The following is a 24,113-nucleotide window of genomic DNA, read 5'->3' on the forward strand; positions in this document are numbered from 1 at the left end:
ACTGATGGTGCACATCTGCACATACGTTTATTCTGCACATGAATGGAAAGAGGGGGAATACTGCTGGTCAGCACGAGGGCCCTCTCCCAGCCCATTTGCAAACATGGTTTGGACATACCCCTGACCCCGAATTCCAGTTTGTTGAGGCCAGTTGCCAATCCTACATAAGCTGATAGTTTGAGGCCACAGCTACATCCTTCAACATTGGGCTCAAAGTATGATATTCTTAGCCTGGACTGCAGACTGCACAGAAAGATTGGGGGCAGCTATACAAAGCATCGTCCTGATGCTGTACTGAAGCTACTTTAATAAGCCAAAAGGGCTGAATAATCCTCCAGATGTCTCAGCAGACTACCTAAAGCAACACTAAAACCATACAATCACAGAACACTGGAACTGGAAGGGACCTTGAGAGGTCATCAAGTTCAGTCCCCTGCCCTAATGGCAGGACCCAGTGGGCAAACCCACAAGATAACAGCCTGTCATGCTGGCCAAGGCACTTTGTTACTGGGGAAGCTTCTCTAGAAGCATATGGACCTTCTCCGTGGCTTGGACAGTGCTTTGTTCTGTAGCTCACAGGGGACAGCGCGGGCACTTGCCAGCAGCTTTACAATTTACTGAGATAACCAAGTATTCAGCTATGATCAGATGAGCATCTGGCTGGATTTTAACCCACCTTTTTTCTCCTAATGCTGAGCAAGTGGCTGAATCAGACTCCTAGGGCTGGAAGAGGCCTCAGGAGTCAATGAGTCCAGCCCTCTGCCCAAAGCAGGACCAATCCCAACTAAATCATCCCAGCCAGGACTGTGTCAAACAGACTTAAAAACCTCTAGGAATGGAGATTCCATGCCCTCCCTAGGGAATCCATCCCAGTGCTTCACCTCCCTCCTAGGGAAATTTTCCTAATCTCCAACCTAGACCTCCCCCACTGCAACTTGAGAACATTGCTCCTTGTTCTGCCGTCTGTCACTACTGTGAACAGCCTTTCTCCATCCTCTTTGGAACCTCCCTTCAGGAATTTGAAGGCTGCTATCAAATCCCCCCTCACTCTTCTCTTTTGCAGACTAAACAAACCAAATCCCTCAGTCTTTCCTTGTAAATCATGTGCTCCAGCCCCCTAATCATTTTGGTTGCCCTCCGCTGGACCCTCTCCAATGCATCCACATCCCTTCTGTAGTGGGGGGAAGAGGGGGTAAGAACTAGATGGGAAAAGCAGAGCTTCATAACCGACAATGTAAATATTTTCAACATAGGATAGAACTCCAGGCCAAGTCAAGAGAGCCAAGGTGGCCTTTAACCAAAAACAGGCGGCAAAAAAGACATTAGGCAATGAGCCCTACTACTCTGTGCTTCCACACTGGTAAAAGTTGGTGGAGCAGGACAGTCAAAGTTTAAAAATAGCAAATTACAAATCAGTGGAATTAAATCTAGATCATGTTGAACAGCAAATTGCCCCATCTGCTGGTAAAACGCAAAGACTCCACATCCAAAATAGCCTTGTAGGTAATTCTAGTAGCTAAATTACCTAACTGCATACTTAGGACTCCAGATGTTTGTAGAGTGAAGGCCCATGTTATCAAACAGATGCTCCATGAGAAATTTAACAGATGGGGTGATGAGACATTCTATACCCAGGGCACTAGAGGAGAAGTTCTTGTCCGAGATGACAAAAAAAATTCAAGACTGATGTTTGATTTTTAGCATTTATTTGAAGCTCCACTCTTCCTTGTCCTAAGATAAGGGTTAGTTGTGCCACAAACCACTATTAAGGCAACTTCTGTCTCGAAGCAAAAAAGTTTTAAAGAGATACATGTACAAGTTACAGGTGATTTAATTTGGAGTAACTGTCCCTGAAGAAAGTTAAGAAATCATTCCCATACAGGAGAAAACTCCAAATTCTACAAGATTTCAATGCCACTCAGGAAAGTCACTGACAGTTTATTTTCTTGCAAATTTCTGGCATTACTTTGGAAGCTTCTCAGTCACTCTTGTGATCAAGCTGGTTAACCACATTATACTGTGCCCTTTTCAGAGCACAGAATCCAAAATATTCCCTAATATCTTTGTAAGAGACACACTTATCTAAAACTGAGGCAGAGCCAGAAAACAGGAGCAGCTAACCAGAGTGGTCAGTTACATCTCATTTCCTCCAGACTTGTTTTAAAGAAATCTGTTAAAATTTTACTTATTGCTTTCCAGTTGGTAAACTGGTGTTTGTAGTTCCACAAAGATCTGAGATACAATCATGATTTTATTGCTTTGTTTCTATAGACCACTATTTAAAAATGGGCTATTCCCTGAATATCCAGGCCAGGAATCAAAGTCACGTGATGAGAGGGAGCAGCCCCCGTGCTTGTAGTGATTTATGCAGTGATTTAGGTTTCCTACTGTAGGATTAAGGTAGTGTGTACTTTATACTTGGAGGTAGGAGTCCTTTGCGAGCGCTACGCTTTGTAGTTCAGTTCCGCATTCGTTTTTGCGTACATTTCATAAACTGCATCCAGCACAGGAGTGGCTTTTGCTAGGAACTGGTGGATCTTCTCCATAGTCTCCTCCTCATTCACGTTCTTCCCCTTCTCAAGAGCCTTCAGTAAATCCGACTTGTATGGAAGAGCATAGACTGATCCCTAGGAAAGGGAGAAAGAATGAGTGAAACAGAGGGAGACAAGACACCTGGCTCGCTTCAGAGTTGACACTGGCTTTTATACCAACAGCTGGTAAAACAAGCTCCTCTCTCTCAGGCTGCTTGCACCCTAGAAGCTATGTGGGTTAAGCACCAGGCCCACAAGTAGGTATAGAACTTAGTTTTCTTCCAAGTTGTCTGATCTACCAAGGAAATCTCAAATACAGAAGATTAAATCAGCACCACTGTCCCCTGCCGAGACACCACCTTCTGAGCTCACCATTGCTCATTCTGCCTACCAGCCATCACACCTTTGTAGCAGAAAAATTCCTATTTTTTATTTTTAGTGTGGATGTAAGCATTTAAGTTCCAATGCACCAAGCTAATATTCTTAACTATTTTGAAGTAGAAATAGATTTAGAATTGTTATAGAAAGGATTTAGAACTACTGTAGAAATGATCTGGATTTTATGGCTACTTTGTTTTAAAATAGATGTATTATAACACAGTAGAAGAATGCAATGACTTGCTTTTTGTTAAAAAATTTCTTGCTTGTAACCTTTGTTCTTGTTTTTGTTCTGTGCTAGAATAAGGAATGTGGGAGAGATATGGAGGAAGGCCACCAATGAACCAGTGATACTGAACGGACTAGAAGGCATAACAACTGAGGGCAGACTGGTGTTCCAGGACACTGACAAAAAGGGTGAGCATTTATCAGTTGGGATTCAAACCAGCTCAGCATGGCAGAACAAAGAAAATAAAGATCAAGAATAACCAGGATAACAGTCATCTGTCAGAAAAACAGCATGATGTAAAACTCCCTGATCCTGATAGAGAAGGACCGTTATAAAGAGAGGACAGCTTTCCCATAAGAGCAGGGTTCATCCTTTTGTCAGACTGGAACCTCCGTCTGGGCTGAAGGGAACCTGGTTCCTCCCTCGCACTTAACTTATTTGGCCACCAAGCTAATGTGAACAACAGACTGGCAACTATATCATCACTGACAGGAAAGAGACAGAAACAGAGATAGAGTGTCTGTGTCTCTATGTAAGCATATATCAACTGCTTTGCCATTGTATTCTCAATAAATGCAGCGTATTGCCTTTTCCCCCTATAAAGATCCCATGTGCGTTTTATGAGCATGACATCTTTAGTGGAGAATTGTGAAAGAGGGACGCATGTACTGTTGCCTTGTTGAGAGTCAATGAAGAGTAGTTCTGAGTACTAAAGGATTATACTGCAGTTTTTGGTACTGAAGTGACTGATCATTAAGGTGTGCACACCCCCAGTTTTAGAAGCTTGGGTAAGAGAGGAGGAGAATTAGATTTCTCGCTCCCTCTTCACTTTTTAGGAAAACAAGGACTTGTCTTAATGGCACACACACCATCAGTGGTAGTAGGGACAAATAAGGAGAGGGGTTTAGGATTCCACTCTCCAGCCCAGTTGCTGGGGAATAATTTAAAGATATCATTCCCTCAGTCGCAGTAGGGTTGAGCCCAAAAGGTAGAAGCTTAGAGTCTCCATTCACCCTCATATAGGACTCTAAGGATACAAGACAAAGAAGAATAAGGAGGGTAAGAATTGCTATTAAGTCCCAATAGGAGATTGGGTTATTAGAAAGTGTCAAGTGAAAGCCAAATGCTAAAAAGGCTCCTGGAGAGGAAAATGAGTAATGAGCATTTTTGTAAATGAGAGACATTTTACAAAAATTTGGATACAGGCCTTGAACAGATCGATCACTAGCTAATGTGCACACAACTTCAGATTTGGAAGATAAACTGGCCAAATATTTGTTGGTATATAAGCCATCAATGCTAATGAAAAGTCTGGCTCTTAGGGAAAACTTGTAATGAGATGTTGGCAGGGAGCAATAGCTCAGTGGTTTGAGCATTGGCCTGCTAAACCCAGGGTTGTGAGTTCAATCCTTGTGGAGGCCATTTAGGAATTTGGGGCAAAAATTCATCAGGGGTGATAGTTGGTACTGCTATGTAGGCAGGGGACTGGACTCAATGACCTTTCAAGGTCCCTTCCAGTTCTAGGAGATAGGGGAACTCCATTAATTAATTTATTTATGTTTCTCAGACTGGCTAGATGCAAAAATGAAAACAGTAAACAGCACCAGGACCTGCAAGTCTCTGCTATAGAAGTGAAGAGATGGAAATGCATGTCTACCAGTATCCAGATTCAATTAACTTTCTGTACCTGTCCTTAAGGGAATCTAACACATCTCAAATTCTGCAAGAACTCATTAAAGAAAGAGAAAATAGAAAGAGAGAAGGGGATGGTCAAGAAGTTAACTTTAGAGCCAGGGAGAGCCCCCATTGACCATAACCATTGCAAATCACTCATTACGTTTTAAATATTTAAGCAGGGATTTGCAAACAGATTGCTGCAGTGATTTTGGGGAGGGTATGACTGAAGATTCTGAATGGTCAGACCCTTGGGACCTCATTTTAAATTGGGGAGGAGATATTGTGGTAGAATCTCTGCCCACCATGATGATCAAAACACTGTAGCGGCAGTAAAGTGCACAACAGTTTCAAGTCATTCAGATATCGGGAATGAGATAGTAAATACGATGCCTGCCTTTGACCTCCAAGCCATGGCAAAGTGGCTGGGAACCCTAAAACGAGAAATTTTTCTAGATGAGGCACTAGCACAATTTTGCTTGGGGGAAAAGGAAAATTTAAGCACAACAGAACTCCACTGCCTAATGAGTGTCTGTACCACAGCAGAAATTCAGGGGATTATAGAAAGGTGTGTTGTCATGGATCAGACCAATATACTGGATTTAATTATAATGTTTGGAGCGCTAATGGGTAGATGTAACTTCATGGCCCAAGCTGAGATAGCTACATAGAAAAATGATGAAGACCCCCATGAATTATTAAACCCGATGGGGTCTAATGCAGTTAATGGCTGGCTTAGTTACACCCGGTAATATCACAGAGCTGGACCTAGTACCATTCTGTGCAGACTCTTAAGAGAGTGTGCTGCATCCTTACTCCCACATTATGCTGGGAAATTAGCAGTGTGGCAACCCAATCAGCCAGCTATGTTACGGGTACTGAGAAACCTAGTCCAGCAAATAACTACATAGAAGTGGCAGTAAAGGTATAACTGGATCCCAGGGTGGGTCTTCAAGACGCAGATCTCAGGGAAAGGGAAACCATGGAGGAAAGCTTGTATACAGACCCCCCAAAATGTAAAACCAAGACCTCAGACCCAAAGAGGAAGGAGAAGGAATCTCAGAAAGAGGGACTCAGTCGATAGCCTCGAAAGAGTTAATGCAGCACAAAGTAGCAAATAAAAGTGGGATGGAGAACCCCTGCAAGATTTACTGGCAGAAGCCTTAAGGCTCCAGACACTGAGGGAACAAACAGCAAGTGTTGTAACCTCAACTGCTCCTCTTCCCCCTCCTCCTCCTGAATTAACAGATCCCCTCCCATTCCGGGGACACAAGGAACGGGGGGAGGGAGGGGGCTCTCTGGTTATTGAACCTCTTTCACATATAGGAGCTCCATGTGGGAGGCTCATCAGTAAAATGACCTAGGACTCTAGAGGTTGACCATGTATTTGTATCCAGCAGGGTAGAGGTGCTCCTACACTGGCTGCAACTGACACAGTAGCAGCAGTTTTACTAAACAGGAACCAACCCAAAGCCGGTACCAAAAATAAGCAAGTCACATTACAATCTTTCCAAGGGAAGCCCAGCCTAGGATGGGAAGGGGCAGAAAACCGTTACTCCGTACAACAATTTAAAACCTACAGAGACTGAATTCAAACTCCTGATAGGACAGGTGACGCCATTTTAGGAGCAGACTGACTGATATACCACAAGGCACTTTATGGAAATTAGATACAACTCCTCCCCATAAGGAAAAATTGGACAACAGATCCTATAACAAAAGTAGGGATGTAAGCGACTAGTCCGGGGTGGCCAATCCGTTCCAGACGAAGAGCCACAATAGCAGTGGAGACAGCGTGAAGAGCCGGGGCAAAGCTGTTGAGCAAAAAAACAAAACAAAACAAAACAAAAACCGCTACAAAGACTTGGGAAAAGTTGAGAGGGGAAAAAAAACCCATACGCTGAGGGAAAATAGGTGCTGGTACACCGTCCCATGGCTGCTTCCTTTTTTTTTTTTTTGCCGAGGGGGAGAAGAGTAACTTTCCCCCGGGGTTTTCATGGCCCTGCCTTTTTGTTTGTTTGTTTTCGGCTCAACAACTTTGCCCCGGCTCTTCACACTGTCTCCACTGCTATTGTGGCTCTCAAAAGAAACACTGGGAAGGGGTGAGAGGTGCAAACTCTGGGAGGGAATCTGGGTGCAGGAGGAAGTAGAGAAGTAGATGCTGGCTCAGGGAGCGGGGTGCCAGGCTGGAGAAGTTGGGGTCAGGTGGAGGGTTGGGGTGTGAGTAAGCCACAGGCTTGTGGCTATGAGGGTGCAGGAGTTTGGGCTAGGGTGCATGAGGGGCTCAGGGCAGGGAGGCTGGGAGTATGAGGGGCTCAGGACACAGATTTGCAGTGTGTGGATGGTGCAGGAATGTTGTGGCAGAAGACTGGGGATGGGGGAGCAGGAGTTTGGGGATGGGAGGGGCTCAGGACAGGGGGTTCCAGGGTATGATGGGCTCATGTTTGGAGTTGGGGACGGGGTTCAGGAGTGTTATGATGCTGCGGCCAGATGGCCAGCTTATTAGCCAGGCTTCATTTTCAAATAAAATATGTCAAACGCAAAATGTTTCAGCATTGTCTTTATTTATGAGAGGGGCAGGGAATCTGTTTTGAGTCAGGGGTCACTGACCCACAGAAAAGTCAGTCACGGCCACACAAGTGAGATGCAAAAAAAACAACCCCCCCCCCCAATACCTCCAAGCCTCACTAATATGGCCCCAACTGTGCTGGTAAGGGCAGCGGACAGGGCGCTGGGGCAGGGTACTTGCGGGGGGGAGGGTCTTGCCAGCGGGAGGGGACAGAGCCAGCTGGGGCCAGTACCTGGGGATCCCGGGTCTCAGGAAGCGCACAGGCTGCTCTTCCCCTCCCCTTAACAGCTGGTGCTCTTCCTGAAATGCCCGGTCTGTCGCTCTGCCAGGGAATTCCTTTTCCCCCAACTGCCTGCTTGCCTGTGCAGGGTGTATATGTGTAGGAGTCCCAGGACTGCATGCCAGCACCAACTTCTCAGGAAGTGCCTACTCTTCCTCTGCTCCCCACGACAGCTGCGTGCTTTCTGAGAAGTTGGAGCTGGCATGCAGTCCTGGGATTCCTACTCCCTGCCACCTGCCCCTCTGCGCAGGCAGGCAGCAGGGGGAAAAAGGTCCCCGGTGGTGCGACAGACCTGGTATTTCAGGAAGTGTGCCAGCCGTTTAGGGGAGGGGAAGAGCAGCCTACTCTAACCCAGTCCCCATCTCCTTCCCCAGAGACAGGCACGTCGCCCGCTCTACCCCAAAGCCAGGCACACATTCCCCCCAACCCAATCCCCCTCCCCCAACTCTAACCTAATTCTCGAGTCCCAGAGCCACTGCTGCTACAGCTGCGCATCTCCCTCCAGGTGCTGGGGCACGTGCACTGAGCGGCCAGCTTTGACCATGAGCTGGCCGGGATGCTGTGCACAACCTAGTCCCCCTTCCCTTCCTCAGAGCCAGACACCTCCCCTCCCTGCTGTAACCCAATCTCCCTCCCCCACAACCTTATGCTCGGGTCTTGGAGTCAGAGCACTGCACCAGCAGCTCTTACTACATTTAAAATGCAGAGCTGCAAGGCAGGTGGCTCCAGAGCCGGTACATGCCAGAACTGCTCAGTCCCGGCCTGAATCAGCTCCTGGAGCTACCCCTGCTGCGGTTCTGCAGAGGCGCTCGACTAATCGTATAGTTGATACAATTTGATTAGCCAGATAATCACATTTTAATATCCTTAAACAAAAGGGGAACCAATAGTTGCAAATATTATGGCCCAACAAGCCACAGAATGGTGCTTAAAATTCCCCATTGTCTGGACCCAAAAGAAAACTGATTGCGGAAAGATAAAAGCTTGTGTTAAAATTGTGGGAGAATTGGTTCCCTCACAGAAACAGTATCCTTATCCAAAGGAAGCAGAATCTCAATTGATGGAAATTATCCATGCTTTAAAACAACAAGGAGTTATTTGGAAGACAAATTCTCCCTTTTACTCTACTGTATGGCCTGTAAGGAAGGCAGATGGGCGGTCCAGGCAACTGACTATTGATTACCGCAGGATTAATAAAAGCACAGTCACTGTGACCCTAGTAGCGGCAGATATGACAAGTAGCACAGAAGGTACAAGCCACTTCCAAATTCTTCTCTTATTGATTTAGCAAACTGCTTCTTTGCCACACCATAGCATCCCTAACCCCTGTTGCCTTGGCAGACAGGCACTCACTGCGAAGAGCTTCTGCAGCATCCAGCCATGGTATTTCTTCAGGGCTATTTCATATGCTTTCAGGGCGTTAACTCGGATGAGGTTCGGGTTTTCATCGTCCCTCTCCCCGTCTGAAATGCTCTGCAGAAGAACTTGAATGAACTTCAGGCCTCTGAGTGAAGTAGAGCACAGAAGAACCATGTGAGAGGTTCATGCCGACAGCTCCCAACCAGGCATTTCACTGTCCAGCTACCACCTTTTGGTCACAGAATGACAAACAGCATCTGACTTCATCCACTTTACCTTGCTATGAAAGGGGAGTGCCATATCCTTCCCTTGGGACAGCTCATGTGTTAGTTACCCAAGGGAAGGCAAACCAGGTTCACTGAGTGTTTAGCCATTACAGATTACTTCCTCCCTTCCATTGCTGTGATCCAGCATCTCATAAGACAAAGAGCATTTGCCAGCTTGGCAACTCCTTGCAAGCGTCACCCATGTTACCAGTCTCAAAACATCTCTCCGAGGGAGGTTAACGGGCTGTAGCTGCAGCAGGCCTCACCACGGGCTGACCTCCCCTAAGATTCTGGATTTCTTGTGCCAGGGTTTTCATGTGGCCCTCTCTAGCATTTACTATTCCAGCCATACATGCATCAGGAGCCCGCACAGTCTAGGCCAAAGCCGGCCTTCAGCCCCATGGCTCTGCTCACAGCTCTAGCCTCATGGTGGGGGAAGGAGGCTGCATTGAGATTCGGGACTCTGGGGGTCAGCCCCACAACTCTGATACTGACTTCAGCTCTGCTGGGGAGCCCAGAGCTTTAGCCCCACAGCAAATGCTGAGACTCTGGGCTCCCTGCAGCTCTGCTCCCAGTTTCAGCCAGCTGTGCCCCAGCTCTAGACCCACTGTGGCTTGGGGCACCAGGTGCAGGGCACCTCAGGGCCTGGAGGTCTGGACTTCAGGCACCAGGTAGAGGGTGCATGGGATTTTGGCCCCACGGCTCCAGTTTCACTCTTGCAGGGAGGGTCAGCCCCACAGGGGCCTGGGGCTTCAAGCCTTTGAGACACCAAGGCCTGGGGCTTTAGACTTGCAGGGAACACTGGGACTCAGAGTTCCATGGGAAACCCTGGGCTTCAGCCACGGGACTCCACAGCCCCTTGGTTGGGAGCTACTATGCTAGAACATACTTTACAGATGGGAGACAACAGCACTGTTTTACCAGGTGACAGACATACTGGAGAGGAACCCAAATTAATAGTCAGGAGTTTTAACTAAGCCAGAACCAAGCGAAGCAACTCATTCTCTGCAGTGGAATCAGCATTTGGCATGTAAGATTAAAGAGCAAGAGATATGCCCCCACAAGTATACAACAGCTGCAGAATCCACATTTCACCTTTTCAGCCACATGAGCGCTAGTGTTGCACCAGTTTTCGGCCAGGCTGCTCCATACATTTCCTTCTCCGCTTCCAAAATGTTCTTTAGCGTTTTGAACTTGGTAGGATTGGATTCATAAACTGCTCGGATTTTCTGAAATTGAGCAAAGGAGAGAACTCGGAGCTTTGCTTGAAAGCGGTCTACAATCTGAGAAACGAGCATTGCAATCGAAATGCACAGCACTGTGAGAATGGCCCTCCCATGACAGGCAGCTTAGCAATGCATATCAACATTGCAGGAGGAGAGAAAATGATTTATCCTAATTCTCGGGGTTTAACATCCATAGATGCATCACAGTCGTGTAAGAGAGGAATTCAGTGGCACACTAGCCAAAAGGCATCTTTGCCAGACACCCAAGTTCACAGAATCGCAGGCTCCTTCAAGAAGAAACTTTGATCCTGGTATCCATTGCTGGGGGTACTGGGTGGGGAGGGGTAATTTCAAGAAGCAGCAACTCACTGAGTAAAGGCCAGATCTAAATCTGTGTAAAGGAATAGTAGACATGAACAGCAAGTGTCAATTCTGAACCTAAACATATGGATGAGGGAGGGAAGGAAGGAGAGAAGAGGCAGGAAGCAACAAGCATCCCTGGATTGAATGCTCCTGAAGCTGTATTAAGAAATCCAGTGTCCCCTCTTTGCTATCACCAATTTACAGCTTTCCATTTTGACAACAGCTCCAAATGGGAGAAAATCACCACATCCAAGTCTCCCTGGCATAGCATATTGTAGCCTTTAGTGGTGGAGTTGCATAGCATAGCACAAGTACCACCAAAACACAGGCCTTGAAGAATCCGAGCTCTCGCAGACACCCCTTCCTACCTTGATATTTCCAGCTAGATCTGCTTTGACTGGAGAATACACGATTGGTGTCCCAAGGCAATCTAGGAAAAAAAAAGGGGGGGGAGGGGAGGGCTTGTGTCAGAGAATCCAACAGAAAGAGCCAATTTGTGTCACAGATGCCTGAATCAGGGCTTCCAACTAGGTCCCTCTGAAACAAACAAAAGGCAAACAGACCCAGAACATTTCACAGGTACAAAAAAGCAAAAACACAAAAAACTCCCCCCAAAAAACCCCACCGCCCACACACACCAGGCTGAACAAAGCATGAGATCTAGAAATAGCCCAACTAGGAACAGAGTGTCTAGTGGGTAAATAAGCACATAAGCTTGGGGCAAAAACTGAGAGCCGCCCTACTGCTATCTTTATAGCATTTTGAGGACAAGTCAATTCACCTGTAAAGCCTACAAGTTGGTACCATGAAATTACTGGCATGGGAAGCCAGACAGAGGCTCCCCAGGGGTAGCGTGAGATGGCAGCAGCTTCTGTCCACAGGGGGTCCGGGTTCCCCATGGACAGAGACTGCACCAGCATCCCACGGAGCAGCCTCCCCCACCACTGTCCAATAGAGGCAGCAGCCTAGGGAGGGGGGAGAAGAGCAAGCAGCTCACATGAACAGATGTGTGGGGAGCTGGCGGCTCTCACTGCCTGTGGGGTCTGGCCCCATGTGTGACCACAAGCATTTGGGAACCATTTTCCCCACCACTTTACTCCTTTACCCAACTCCAATGCTGATGTTCCTGTGCTGTGACTGATGGGGCTCAAGCAGTCTTAGTAAAGCCAGTGCATCTCATTAAAAAAGAGACAGCAAGTCATTTGTAGTGGCTGGCCATCAAGGCAGCCATTATACTGCTTTCTACTCTGCTTTGGTGGGGTTCTTTTGTAATGCAATTCTGCCTCAATGGCAGACCTTGTCAGGAGCATGACCACTGAGGCAGCTCCTGGAACAGAACAATAGCTATTGTCCAATGCGGACATTTAACTAGCAACGGATTCCACCGGTGCAATGAGATGGGCATGATCCAAGAACTGTGAAAGGCAGCGGAACCAGCACTCTGGGTTTGCCACTGAAGAGCATCAATTCAGGAAATTCAACTGGGGCAATACATGCAACATGGCCAAGCTCAGGGACTGGGGCATCCCCGTTATGGTGTAACCCCAATGGGCCTTGGACACTACACTCCCCACTGGGATTTCTTTGCATGGGGTGCATTCCATGACAGCCCTAGTTCTCCCCCATGGATGGAAATGCCTAAAAGGCTAAGGAAATTCCATTGGCCAACAGCCCGGGACCGCTCCAGACAAGTTATTTCCACTGGCCCCCCAAATCCATAGCACACTGCAGGGAGAGGTGTCTGACCTAGGACATACTTTACTGAAGCCCCCAGAAGCCCCAGTGTATCACCTAGACCCCAATAAGGAAAGGTTGTGAATATAGCTTTGGTCATGCCACATTCAAGCTGACTCCCAAAAGGAGATGACAGCTGGGGCAAGGTACAAGATTGGCTGCAGGGAGACAGGTCAGGAGCAGAGCACCTGAGCCTTCAGCATCAGGAGGATGGCCGAGACTGCGTAAGTGAGCTCACCCATAGGATGCAGAGCACAGGTGGGGAACTTAAAGCCCAGGGATCAGATGTGGCCCCCAGCTTGCCTGGATTCAGCCCCTGAGGTTAGGGGCTCCTCCCCCACAGCATTGGGCAGCCCTTGCTTGGTGCTCCTCCAGCCCTTGCTGTCCCACTGTGGGGCTAGTCACACAAAATCTACTAGCCTGCCCCCCCCCCCCCCCAAGCTCTGGTGTGTGAGGGGAATGTGGGGAGTGTTTTCCTCCTCCTCAGTTGGGGACCATGTCAGTGAAGGTTTTTCCCCCTCCTTCTCACTTGAGTGAGGGCCCCCCAACCCAAAAAGAATTCTCTACTCCCTGGCGCAGAGGGAGCAGATGGAGAGTGGAGGAGGACCCAGACAGAGAGGAGAACCAGGAAGAAGTCAGGAAAGCTGAGGGGGAATGGGATATCAGAAGGAATCTGGGCATGGCAGGACAAAAGCAGCAGTGCTGGCCACAGGGTGGGGATGGGCTGAGAAGGAATGTTGGCTTCCATGCCTCTGAATACCAGAGACAGTGGATTAGATGGGCAAAGCACTGTTTGCTAAACTCCTCCTTTGACGCCCACAGCCCATTCTGCCTTTGGGAAAGGGCCCAGGGCTGCCCAGAATGGAGTCACCTTCCCCTAGGTAAGATAAGATCCAATCAACCAAAGACGCAGCCACCAGGTGGAAGAGGGTGAATCACTTTCCACCATCCAAACAATGCTGTTTCTTTCTTCCCCCATTACACTTAAACATTATCACACACATACACAGCCCCCCAGTCCCTTTAAACGTGTCTCATGATGCATTAACCCACAGCTATCTAGCTTTATCTATGCTTTAACTGCTTGATTATATTGAATGAATCAATTATTTACATGACTATTTACAACTGGTTTATACAATTTTTATACTAAATGCAGAGATATTGAAGGGACACGCTTATTAGAATGAGAAAGATCAGAAGCAAAATTGAGAGGAAGGGCAAGGAGCAGGGCATGCATTTAGCAGGCTCATTCTAGGTAAGCATCAAGTATCAGACTTTTGGGTTACAGTACACAATCCTTTCCACGGTGGCCAAGATTATGTTGTCAATGCTCCAATCTTCAACTGCTAATTGCGGTTTGCAGTTCCATTTCTGAAACATTAATCTGACTATTATTAGTGCTCTACTGAGCCATGGGTTTTCAGATTTATTCAGCTTCCAATGAACATCCATTACATTTAAAAGTGACACAGGTTGCTTGTCACAGCTTTACTGGATAGCAAAACTTAACTCAGCAATGAAGTTCTGCCCTTTTCAGGTGGGTGCAGGAGCCACCAGCTACTACTTACTCCTAATAAGATCTAAAAGGCCCCTATTCTTAACACAAACTGTCCTGTCACCACAGCTGCTCTGCCTTTCATACTCCTGTTTTACCAGTTTTAGCTTAGTTACTCCCTTTCCTTCTGATTTGCGACTCCCCAGAATGCAACATATTGGCTCTTGCTGGCTGCCCCACCCTACCAGCCTGGAAAAGCTGGTGATAAAGCTGCAGGTGAAAGGACTAATCAGTCCTCTGTCCTGCTGGCTTAGCAGACACCCGACATGCTTGCAATTTAGCAGAGCATCCACTGTCGAAATATCCCAATGCCATTCATGTGGCCTGATTTAAAAAAAAAAAAAAATCAGGCTGTTTAGGGCTTGTCTACACACAAGTTATTCCAGGACAGTTATCACACTTTAAATCCATACCCTACTTTGATCCGAATTAACTTTCAAGTGTAAACAAGCAAATTAATTACACAGCAGATGTAGCAATGGTTAGTAAGGTGAACATTATAGAAATATGTGAAGGAGGCAGCTGCTAATGGCTTCACTTGTGCCTCTGTTGTGTGTTTATAAAGCAGGTTACTTTGGATACAGCTCCCTAAGGTCACAGCATAATAAAAGCAGGATTTCTCAACAGATGTTTTGAGTCAAGCCTGTATTGCCAGGTTTACCTGGCCACCCTATGCTGTGCTGGAGGGTTGCTGGGTTGAGACAGGCTGTTTCTCCTACATCACAAAGCTGATGTCTCAAGGAAAGACACCCTGAGAAACAGATTTCAGGCTGAGATCTCAACCATCAAGCGGCCCTTCCCACAACAGCAATTTAACAAAGCTTTCCCCCAGCCTAATTTGGGGCAGGGTAATAAGAACTCAACCAACCTCTACCCTTACACAGGGACAGAAGCTACTAAGTATTACAAAGATTATTGCACAGATGACGGAGCTTCCAGTGACCTGGGAAAGAGGGGGACTGGACAAGGACAGCAGTTTTGAGGTTAAGCACTGGACTGGAGTCCAGTCTGACCCATCCCTGACACCACCCATGATTTTCCAGATGACTCTGGATAAATCATTTTAACTCCCTTTTTAATTTGGTTGGGCAGGCCTGGGCAGATCTTACAGTCACTGGTTTGTTTCAAGAGAATTTGAACCGCATGTGTCAGCGGTTTTTCAACTCAGTAGTTTAGCCGGTTGGATAGGGTCTTTGCCAATTAAATTTCTAATGCAGGAGTTGTCTAGTGATGCAATCCAGTCAGTCATTGAATTACAATATGGTTGAGTCAGGCAGGCCAGGTGTGGGATGATCCCTTTGTAAGAAGCTTTGGTTCTCATACACGAGCATCCCTCCCCAAAGATGACAATAATGATGGGCATGCGAGCTAAAGACCTAGCTGAGCATTTTAGGAAATTTCAGCACATCATATTTCAGACAGGCTGCTGGGATGCAGCTGGAGGACGGGTAAAAAGCGACATTTTTGTTCAACTGATCTGCTGCTCCCCATGTGAAGTCAGAGTCAACAGTTTTATTCCAAGTTACTGTTTTTTACCCTACATCGCTAGAGGTAGGAAACAGTGCTAGACTTTACAACAGAACTGTTAACGTGGCTCCAGATATCTGACCAAACCCTGTCTTCACCTCCCCCCCATCACGGGGAACATTTGTGGGATCGGACTGCCAGAAGCAAAACAGCTTTTCCCTGGTACTCTGAGAAATCTGATAGTTGTGGGAACATGCATGAAAACTCTGTTGCCCTTTTTACACTGCTGCTTCACGATAGAGTTGCCTTTTACACTGACTGTTCTACACCAGTGCTTCTCAATCAATGGTACGAGTATCCTTAGGGGGACTCGAGAGAAGTCCCGGCTATGATGACATTGTTTAAACAAATGTGTTCCAATAGTAGAAAAAACTGCGTGTGCCTGAAAACTGTAGGTACTGGGGGTACTTTTTTTTTTTTAAAAGGTGTACTTTATAAAAAAAAATGTTGAGAAACACTGTTCTAGATGCTCCCTGCACCAAGGTGGAGTAAGTTTTGTACAGTCATAGATTTCAGGGCAACCTATGTAAAACAGATCCTCCCCCCCCCCCCCCCCCCAAGGCTTCTTACGCTTGGCAAGATTTCTTACCCATCTCTGGGCACTGGGCTCAGCAGAGTTGGGTGCTCAGAGAGGGTTTTGTTTGGTGCTTTGGACAGATGATATCAGTAACTCTCCAGCAGTATTGTAAAGGTGACACATCCTACTGCGCTCCCACTGCCTCCATGGGCCTTCAGGAAGCTCAGACACAAGGAGTCAGACAGCAGCATCTTTCTGAAGCAGCCCCTGGTGTTTTTCCAACTAGGCATGTGAATGGGTAACAGGTTAACTGGTCACCTGGTACCCTCAACGGCTGATGCTTACTGGTAATGGTTAACCCATACCTGGGAGCAGCCTCCTGCTCATACCTCAGGGGCCCCGCTGACACCCACCACCACCACAGGCAGCGGCTGATACAGCCAGGCTGGAGCAGCAAATGTCTGGGGGGGGGAGGGGGGGAGAAAGCGTTCTCGAACCAGCCCCCAATTTTAATTGATTAGCCAGTTTACCAATGAAACAGGATTTTACATCCCTACTTCCGACAGTTAGCTAACCTATTGGCACCCAACCAGCAGGAGGAGCTCAGCATTTTACAATGCAGCAAGACAGGACAGGTGAGGCCTGCAGTGGAATACAGCACGAGTAGACTCAACGCAGAACTGGGAGCCAGCAAATCCCAGGCACGAACGCTGGCTCCAGTACCCACTTGATGGGTCACCCTCCATTACAGATTTTAAAAAAGCCACCTGTAAGAAAGAGATGAGGGCCTCAAACATAAGCCCACATATTACAGGCCAGGTCTGAGGCCTAGGCAGCAGTGGTCAAGACTCTGCTAATACAAAGCAGAGAGAAGCTGTCATCGAGAGAGAGGCCCTGCTCACAGAAGTTGGCAAGAACAGGGCTGATATTACAGAAACACTCAGACTTCAAAGGTGCTAGGCACAGGCTGTAAGTATGTTCCGGAGGGATGGTAACAGAACACCTCATGAAGAAACATCTTGGAGCTAACACATTCCCCACAGATAATAGGTAGCATGATAGACAGTGATCAAACTCCCATGTACAAGGTAATTGGTTGTACCAGGTAGCATCAGAGCATGGCAATTTGATCCGTCAGGAGTGATGTGTAACTTGTCTGGACCCGTGTACAAAAGTGTACCCCAAGGAAGAGGTCTATGTGTGACTTAGGGGACAGTGGCCGAGCCCCTGACTCTGAGTTGAGTCCATTGTCATGGGCACACATTCTTAGCTGACCTGTCGACATCTGATCCGGAGAAACTATTACCATGCTTCATTTACAATAAACCTGGCTTGGTGCCGTCAATCCAGCTGGGGGGGCTCTTAGAGTTTTCTGTGTTGCTACTTGTGCGAGCCAATACGACACACTGAGAAGCCAAGCATGCAGCCGAATGGTTATCATTGATGGAGCAGGAGACTTGTCAGGACACCACGCCAGTGATGCCACACTACCATACTTCCATTCACCAAAGTAGCTAGGTTCCTCTTCATCTGTGGCTCAATTCCACATCCCAGCTGATCTGTCAAATTAAGACAATACCTACAAGAACACTGCTAGGATACTTAAATCTTTCTGCAGTGTTGTGGGGAGGTAAGGCTCTTATTTATCTGCTCTTACCATAGCGTCTGAGTCGTTAAAGGAAAAAAAGTCATTCTACCCCTCCTATCCATTAATGTCATTCACCTCCCTGCCTGTCACCACTTACCTCAGTCATGCTTATGCTGCCAAATCAGGTAAGAGTAAATATTGGGTTGAACGGATGGTTTCACGTTACAGAGTGCAACAAAGCTTAGAGATGTTCTCTCTTGATCAGAATAGCAATAGCAACAAGGAGTAACCTCTGCAGCTTACGTAAGCAGTCGCAAGATGGGCAACTCACAGAGATCTACTGTTTTGAGTGTGGGCTTGGGATCTTAGTTCTTGCTATAGATTCTCTTCACTGACAAAGATTGGCACCCTTGTAAAGACAGTCACTGTTATCATAAGGCTGAAGTTCTTTTTATATACACCACACACAAAACGACAGAATGGCAAATGCCTACTTATTCATGTAGTCATCATAGCAATGAAAAAAGCAAACTATCAATATAATCTGCCTATCAACAAGGCTCTTTATCTGAGAATGGGGCTATTTCTGAACATACCTAATTCTTTTGGCTGTCAAACACTTGCATGAAAAATGTTCTTAGATTAAGGGACTGGACAAATGCACAGAGTCGGGGAAGCATATCCTTGCGACAGCCACAGAATCTAATCTCTCATTTTAGCCCTCACAATGGTAAAGATAACCACAAATTTGAACAGAAGGGAACTGGTGCAGTCCTGCAGCTTCAAGGCCTTCACCAAGTTACAGCAGAGTGAAGACTGAACTATGCCTTGTCCGTTTTATTGCTGCTAGTCAGAATGCTCTGGGCAGCAGTGAAATTAAGAAAATCAAGTCAGCTTCCTCCCTACTGCTCGAAAGAGTTGTTAACGTACAGGAAAGGTGTATGTAGGTTGATTGTCACTCCCCAACAAAGGTATGCCCTCAAAGTGCTCCCAGCCCTCACTGTGCTGCCATCGTCATTGGGCCAGGATAGCAGGCAGGGGAATGGGATCCAAGCAGCAACAGCACAAGATAAGCAACTGGAGCCAGTATGCAGATAGCCAGCAGCCTGAGAAATAGGAGATGGCTGGGGCTGCACGAGGGGAAAGGGTTGGGAGAGCAAAAGAGGGCAGAGGGGAGCCAAGACGCAGGCTTGTAGGCAGGGGGAGGGGGAGAGCTGGGCACTGGAAGGTGAGAAAAGGGGAAGCAGGGAAAGACAATGCAGTTGGTGGGTCACCTTAGTAAGAATTTTGGCAACTCTTGTACTAGAGGCAGGACTGTAGACATCCACTGGGAATATACTCAAAACCCAAATTTGGGAGATTTGCAGTGGAGAGGGATTTGTAACCCTGCCTAAGCCAGGAAGCTTCGGGAGGGTCAACATGGCCCTTGGTATCCCAACAGCCTCCTCTATGCAAACCGCCTGGCAAGGTAGGGGCATAGAAACTGGCTTCTGACCTGGGCATTGTCCCAGTCAACGTCTCTGGCTTTCAGGCACAGGGTACAATTGCCACACATCATAGGTGCCTAGGTGGGAAGGAGGAAAAGCTTTGGAAGAAGTACAGCAGGGAGAAATATTGGGGGCTTAAGAATTCAGTTCCAGGAAAGAGGCATGGGGCACAGAGAGGTGAAAGAAGAGACCCCAATATCTAATCTAGGATAGCACAGGTAAACTGCTAATCTCTAGGAGGGTAAAAGAGCAAATTTTTGGACAGCAGATGTACCTAGGGCTGAAGCTTAACTGCCAACACTGTTTTAAGGCTCTACTGATCAAAAGCAGCATCTCACACAGAAGTTAGAACTTGCGGCACCCAATCCTTAGAAGATTTCTTAAGCAGGCCATCACCACAGTGATAAAGCTTAGGCAGGAGGACAGTTTGTGCCAGGTCTTTGTCTCCTTCCCTGCCACCACAAACAAACATTCAATTGCTTCTTGTTTCAGCTGCACTCGTCCTGAGGGTGTGAAGAATGGGGTTTTACTTTCAACATCCCAGCTTAGTTGACCATGCAGCCTGCTTAGACCAGTGCTTGCTTACCAGCCAACCTTCAGACCTGTCCTCTCCTCATTAGGGCTGAAACACAGATTTCAGCACGGAAAAGGAAACAACACTGAGCAAGACTGATCCAATAAGTCGCCTGCTAACAACTGCATTCCCTTCGCCACCCAGAGCCGTAACAAGGGTGAGGCAAGTGGGGCACTCACCCCAGGCGCAATACATTTAGGGGCACAAAAATAAAAGTTAGAAAGTTAAAATATGATTTCATTTATATCTTTACTATCATCTATTTGCAATCTGAATATAGGTGCAACGAATAAAATACATACAAAAAATTAAGAATTTTATCTTTTGTTTGGGTGAGGGGGAGCGCAGTTCAGTAGCTGCCCCAGGCGCAGAAAGCCTTAGTTTCGACTCTGTTGCCACCATCCCCATGTCTCACTTGCAACAGAACATATTTCTTGGGAACAGAACAATATTTCAGGTAGATTTTAATACTAGAAGGGACCATTATGATCCTCTAGTCTGACCTCCTATGTAATACAGGCCAAAGAATTTTACCCATCAATCCTTGTGGCCTACATTTGTCGATGAGCAAGCAAATATATTCTCCCACCAACATACTAGATGCCAGGTATGCATCTTGTTTCCTTGGACAGGAATTACAGCCAATTCTTTGAGGACCAGACAATGTTCTCCCATCTAACTCCATTAGAAGGGAACCATGAACCTCAGCTGAGGCAGAATAACTGAGGCAGTTTTCCCATGCACCAGCCAGATATTCAACACCAGGGTGGCCTGTTCTTGTGTTGGTCTGTCTACATTTACAACAATTATTTTATTAGTAGTTGAGTTGGAGGGGTAAGGAAAGAAGCAGGAATCTCATAACCCGAAATCCCCTTTTCCTTGAGAAGTACATTGAAATTATGGGAGGAGGCTGCTGTTTCACTGATGCCCTTTCCTGAGGCCAGGCAAGCACTCACTTGTCCAGAAAAATGTATCTGAAAGATCCCCTGGACATGTCATCTGTGTACCAAGTTTCCCTACAAATCCCTCATGGACCCAACTCACCGCATAGCCTTAAATGCAGTCTTCAACCTCCCTTACTTTATTCCAATACAACTAATTCAGCTGAATTTTAAGGGTCAGAGTTCTATTTAACAGTCTCCTTTGCTACCTCTTGCTCTACTAAGACCTGGGAGAAGCACTAGAAAGATTCCCCAGCAAAATTAGAATTTAGACAGTGTCATAACTTTAAATCTGCTTACACTTTAAGAGCATTGTAAAAAAGCCATAAGCCAAATCTGCCATGCTTTTTTTTTTTAACCAAATCACCCCCCACCCCCCCAAACACACACTTTTAGATAGATATTGTGCTGTGTTTGGGAGAGAACAAACAAACGCTGGCAGACCTATCAATGTAAGGCTCCTAGTATGATTTGTATACTAACAGACCACGTAATCTCCACACACTTGGACTATGGACTATGTCTATGTGCTTTTGGCTGATAAAGCATGGTTACAATGCCCCAGATACAGTTACAGAGCTGTGTAAATTGATATAGAACCTCTTTAAGAGACTCCTCGTGTTAGGGAACCTCTTTCTGATTTGTAGGGTGATCCTGCTGAAAAGTCTGCTCCCAAGGGTTTTGCTATATACTGTGTCAGACAAGCAGAGAAGATAATCTTAAGGATGTATCAAGCTTTCCTATATTCCACAGTCCGCCTCTTCCATCCAGTCAGTAACAAATACACAGCAGAGCCATTCCATTTACAGGTGCAAAGACTGCTTCTACCTTGGGACTGGCAAATTCTGTTTTCAAGGTGTTGACATTGTGACATTTTGCTCACACACTTGTAGCTCTTTCCTGTCCAGCAGAATAAGCAATACTGGTGTGAGCAGCTTTATACCAGCGCAACTGCATGCACATTTGGCACTGTACAGCTCTGCCTGGAGTACAGTCATCTAAGGGCTCATCTATGCACACCAGGCCTGTATGCAGGAATTTCTGTAGGGAGGTGCTTTTTTTGTAAATGTGGACTGCAAGAGTGCAAATGTACCTGCTACGGTCCTCCAAATAAGTGGGGGAAATCAGGCTTCGCCAAGCCTGGCCAGCCGGAGCATACTTACATGGGGGACCATAGGAGGGTGCTTTCACACCCTTCACACACCCCCAGCACTGGGACCTAAATAGGATCTGTACTGCTTTAATTACACCATTTTCCCTCAGACAACTTCCCTTCCCACATTTAAAAGACACCCCATGAATCACTGGAGTCAAGGCACTGGTGAAGTGTTAGAAATACCTTAACTCAAATTATCTAGCCAGCTGATATCCCTCCCACCCACACACAGCCTCTCCAACAGATTCCCATCGGCATGGCTAACCCTCACATCTCTCTGGACACAGCTGTGGAGGATCTGGTACAAGGTCTCCTGACTTTCTCAGCTCCAGTGTGACTGACTCTCTGTCTAACTGAGTGCATCCAGAGACAGCATCCTGACACTTCCTGAAACAGAAAACCGAGCACAGGTCAGTGGACTGGCTACTGGAGAGCCCCAGCCAGCAAGCCAACAGGTTACTGCAGAGCAGCGGCCGGCGAGCCAACTGCAGGGCAATGCAAAGGGAAGAGCTGGCAAACCTGCTGTGGTGAGAAAAAGCTCAGACCTGAGATGCGCTCAAGGTGGTACCCAGCTGTCAGCTCCCCACACGGGTCTGACTTGTGTCCAAAGTAGCCCAGCGCCTGTGCAGGGCCTCTGGGTCCATCCTGGCCTGGGTGGAGCAGGGTTGCCAACCCACAGAAGTTTCGTTTATGGACAAAAGGGGAAAATGTATGGACAAATTTTTTTACACACATAATTTGAATACTATATTAAGACGACATAAATGGCCAAAAGTGAAAAGTAATCATTGTCATTCATACATCACAAGAACAACATGCTATTTAATTCACTTTCATTTAGTTAGTCACGGTGCTGGAAGTTTTCCATTTAGTGATCATACATCCGAACACTGACAACTAAACAACTAAAACACCCAGTTTCTGCTGCTCCGCAGTAAAACAGCGGAAGCAGCACAGAAGAAAGTGAGTGGCTATAGAATAACTGCGGGTTTTTGAAATGTTATTGCACTTTTTACGAAACATACGGGCACCTACATTTTTTTACGGACATATCCAATTTCAGCTAATTTTTTTACAGACTGTCTGTAAATTTACTGCGGGTTGGCAACCCTGGGACGGGGCCACCTCCCCACTGGCGCGGGACACGGCTCTGACCGGGGGGCTAGGCGCAGGGGAGCTCACCCAGGGCTGAACGAGACGCACCCTCCCTCCCCAGCCGCGGTGGGGCCAAGGCAGGCGCCCCCCCCCGCCGCACCCCCGCGCCGCCCCCCGGCCCCGCACCGAAGAAGGGCGGCAGGTGCGCCACGGCGTCCAGGAAGGGGCCGGTCTCGATCTCCCGGTCGGCCGGCACCACACGGAACTCGTGCTCCAGCAGCAGCGCCATGGCGGGGGCGGGAGCCGGCCGCACCGCAGCCGCCGCCAGGCTCGCACTGAGCGCGCGGGGGAAAGGGGGAAGCGCAGCACCCGGCACGAGCCTCTCAGGGCGGGGCCCCATCGCCAGCCTGGCCGGCCCGCCCAATCAGCGGGCAGCTTCTGCCCCAGCCCGCCCAATCCCCGGCCGGGACCGCCCATTCCGGAAGGGAGCCTGGAGAGAAGACTCGCGCGGCCAGCCACGCCTCCTCCGGCTGTGCGGAGAGCGGGGGGGGGAGCCGCACCAGCGCCCCCTGGAGGCCTGCCCAGGGGTTGGGCCTGTAGCGTGATGCCAGGGGATGAGGGCATCTTATTTACCCCTCCCTGGCATGCAGTCACTCGCTGCATAGGTCACTAGGCAGCAGGTGTAGAACCAAGGAAGGGTTTCTGTACCAACATACAGTCAACGTGTGGAACTCCTTGCCAGAGGATATTGGGGGGGCTAACCAACTGCCACCCTGGTTTCCGGTTTCCTCAGTCTCCTGAGGCAACTCTTCCAGTCTCCTGGGGCTATCTGGGCTTTAGCCTCGCGGAGGCACTGCTGCCAGCCCTTCTGAGGCTAGGAAGGCTGGGGTCAACATCTGCCCATGCTCTATGCCGGGAAGGGGTGCCTACCTGTGATGGATGGGAGGAGTGCTGCTCTTTTCTCAACATCCCAGCATTCTGTAACTAAAGTGTTCAACCCATGTAGCTAGGAAGTGTTGCCAAGAAGCCAGGAGAACCAATGGAAATACAGTGTTGAGATT

At 47.6% G+C, this 24,113-nt stretch overlaps 1 protein-coding gene across 1 annotated transcript; it reads right to left on the reverse strand.

Moving 5' to 3' along the window:
* Positions 1 to 1,689: 1,689 nt before the first annotated feature.
* On the reverse strand, positions 1,690 to 23,426 carry GLTP (glycolipid transfer protein). Its single transcript, XM_075898857.1, has 5 exons — positions 23,239 to 23,426; positions 11,244 to 11,305; positions 10,382 to 10,515; positions 9,015 to 9,165; positions 1,690 to 2,627 (listed from the first exon to the last, which is right to left on the reverse strand). The coding sequence occupies exons 1-5, from the start codon at positions 23,339 to 23,341 to the stop codon at positions 2,445 to 2,447; spliced, it is 633 nt and encodes a 210-aa protein (XP_075754972.1). The 5' UTR covers positions 23,342 to 23,426; the 3' UTR covers positions 1,690 to 2,444.
* Between the last annotated feature and the right edge of the window lie 687 nt (positions 23,427 to 24,113).

This window comes from Pelodiscus sinensis, chromosome 15 (genome assembly GCF_049634645.1).
Source record: "Pelodiscus sinensis isolate JC-2024 chromosome 15, ASM4963464v1, whole genome shotgun sequence".
NCBI classification, from domain to species: Eukaryota; Metazoa; Chordata; order Testudines; family Trionychidae; genus Pelodiscus; species Pelodiscus sinensis.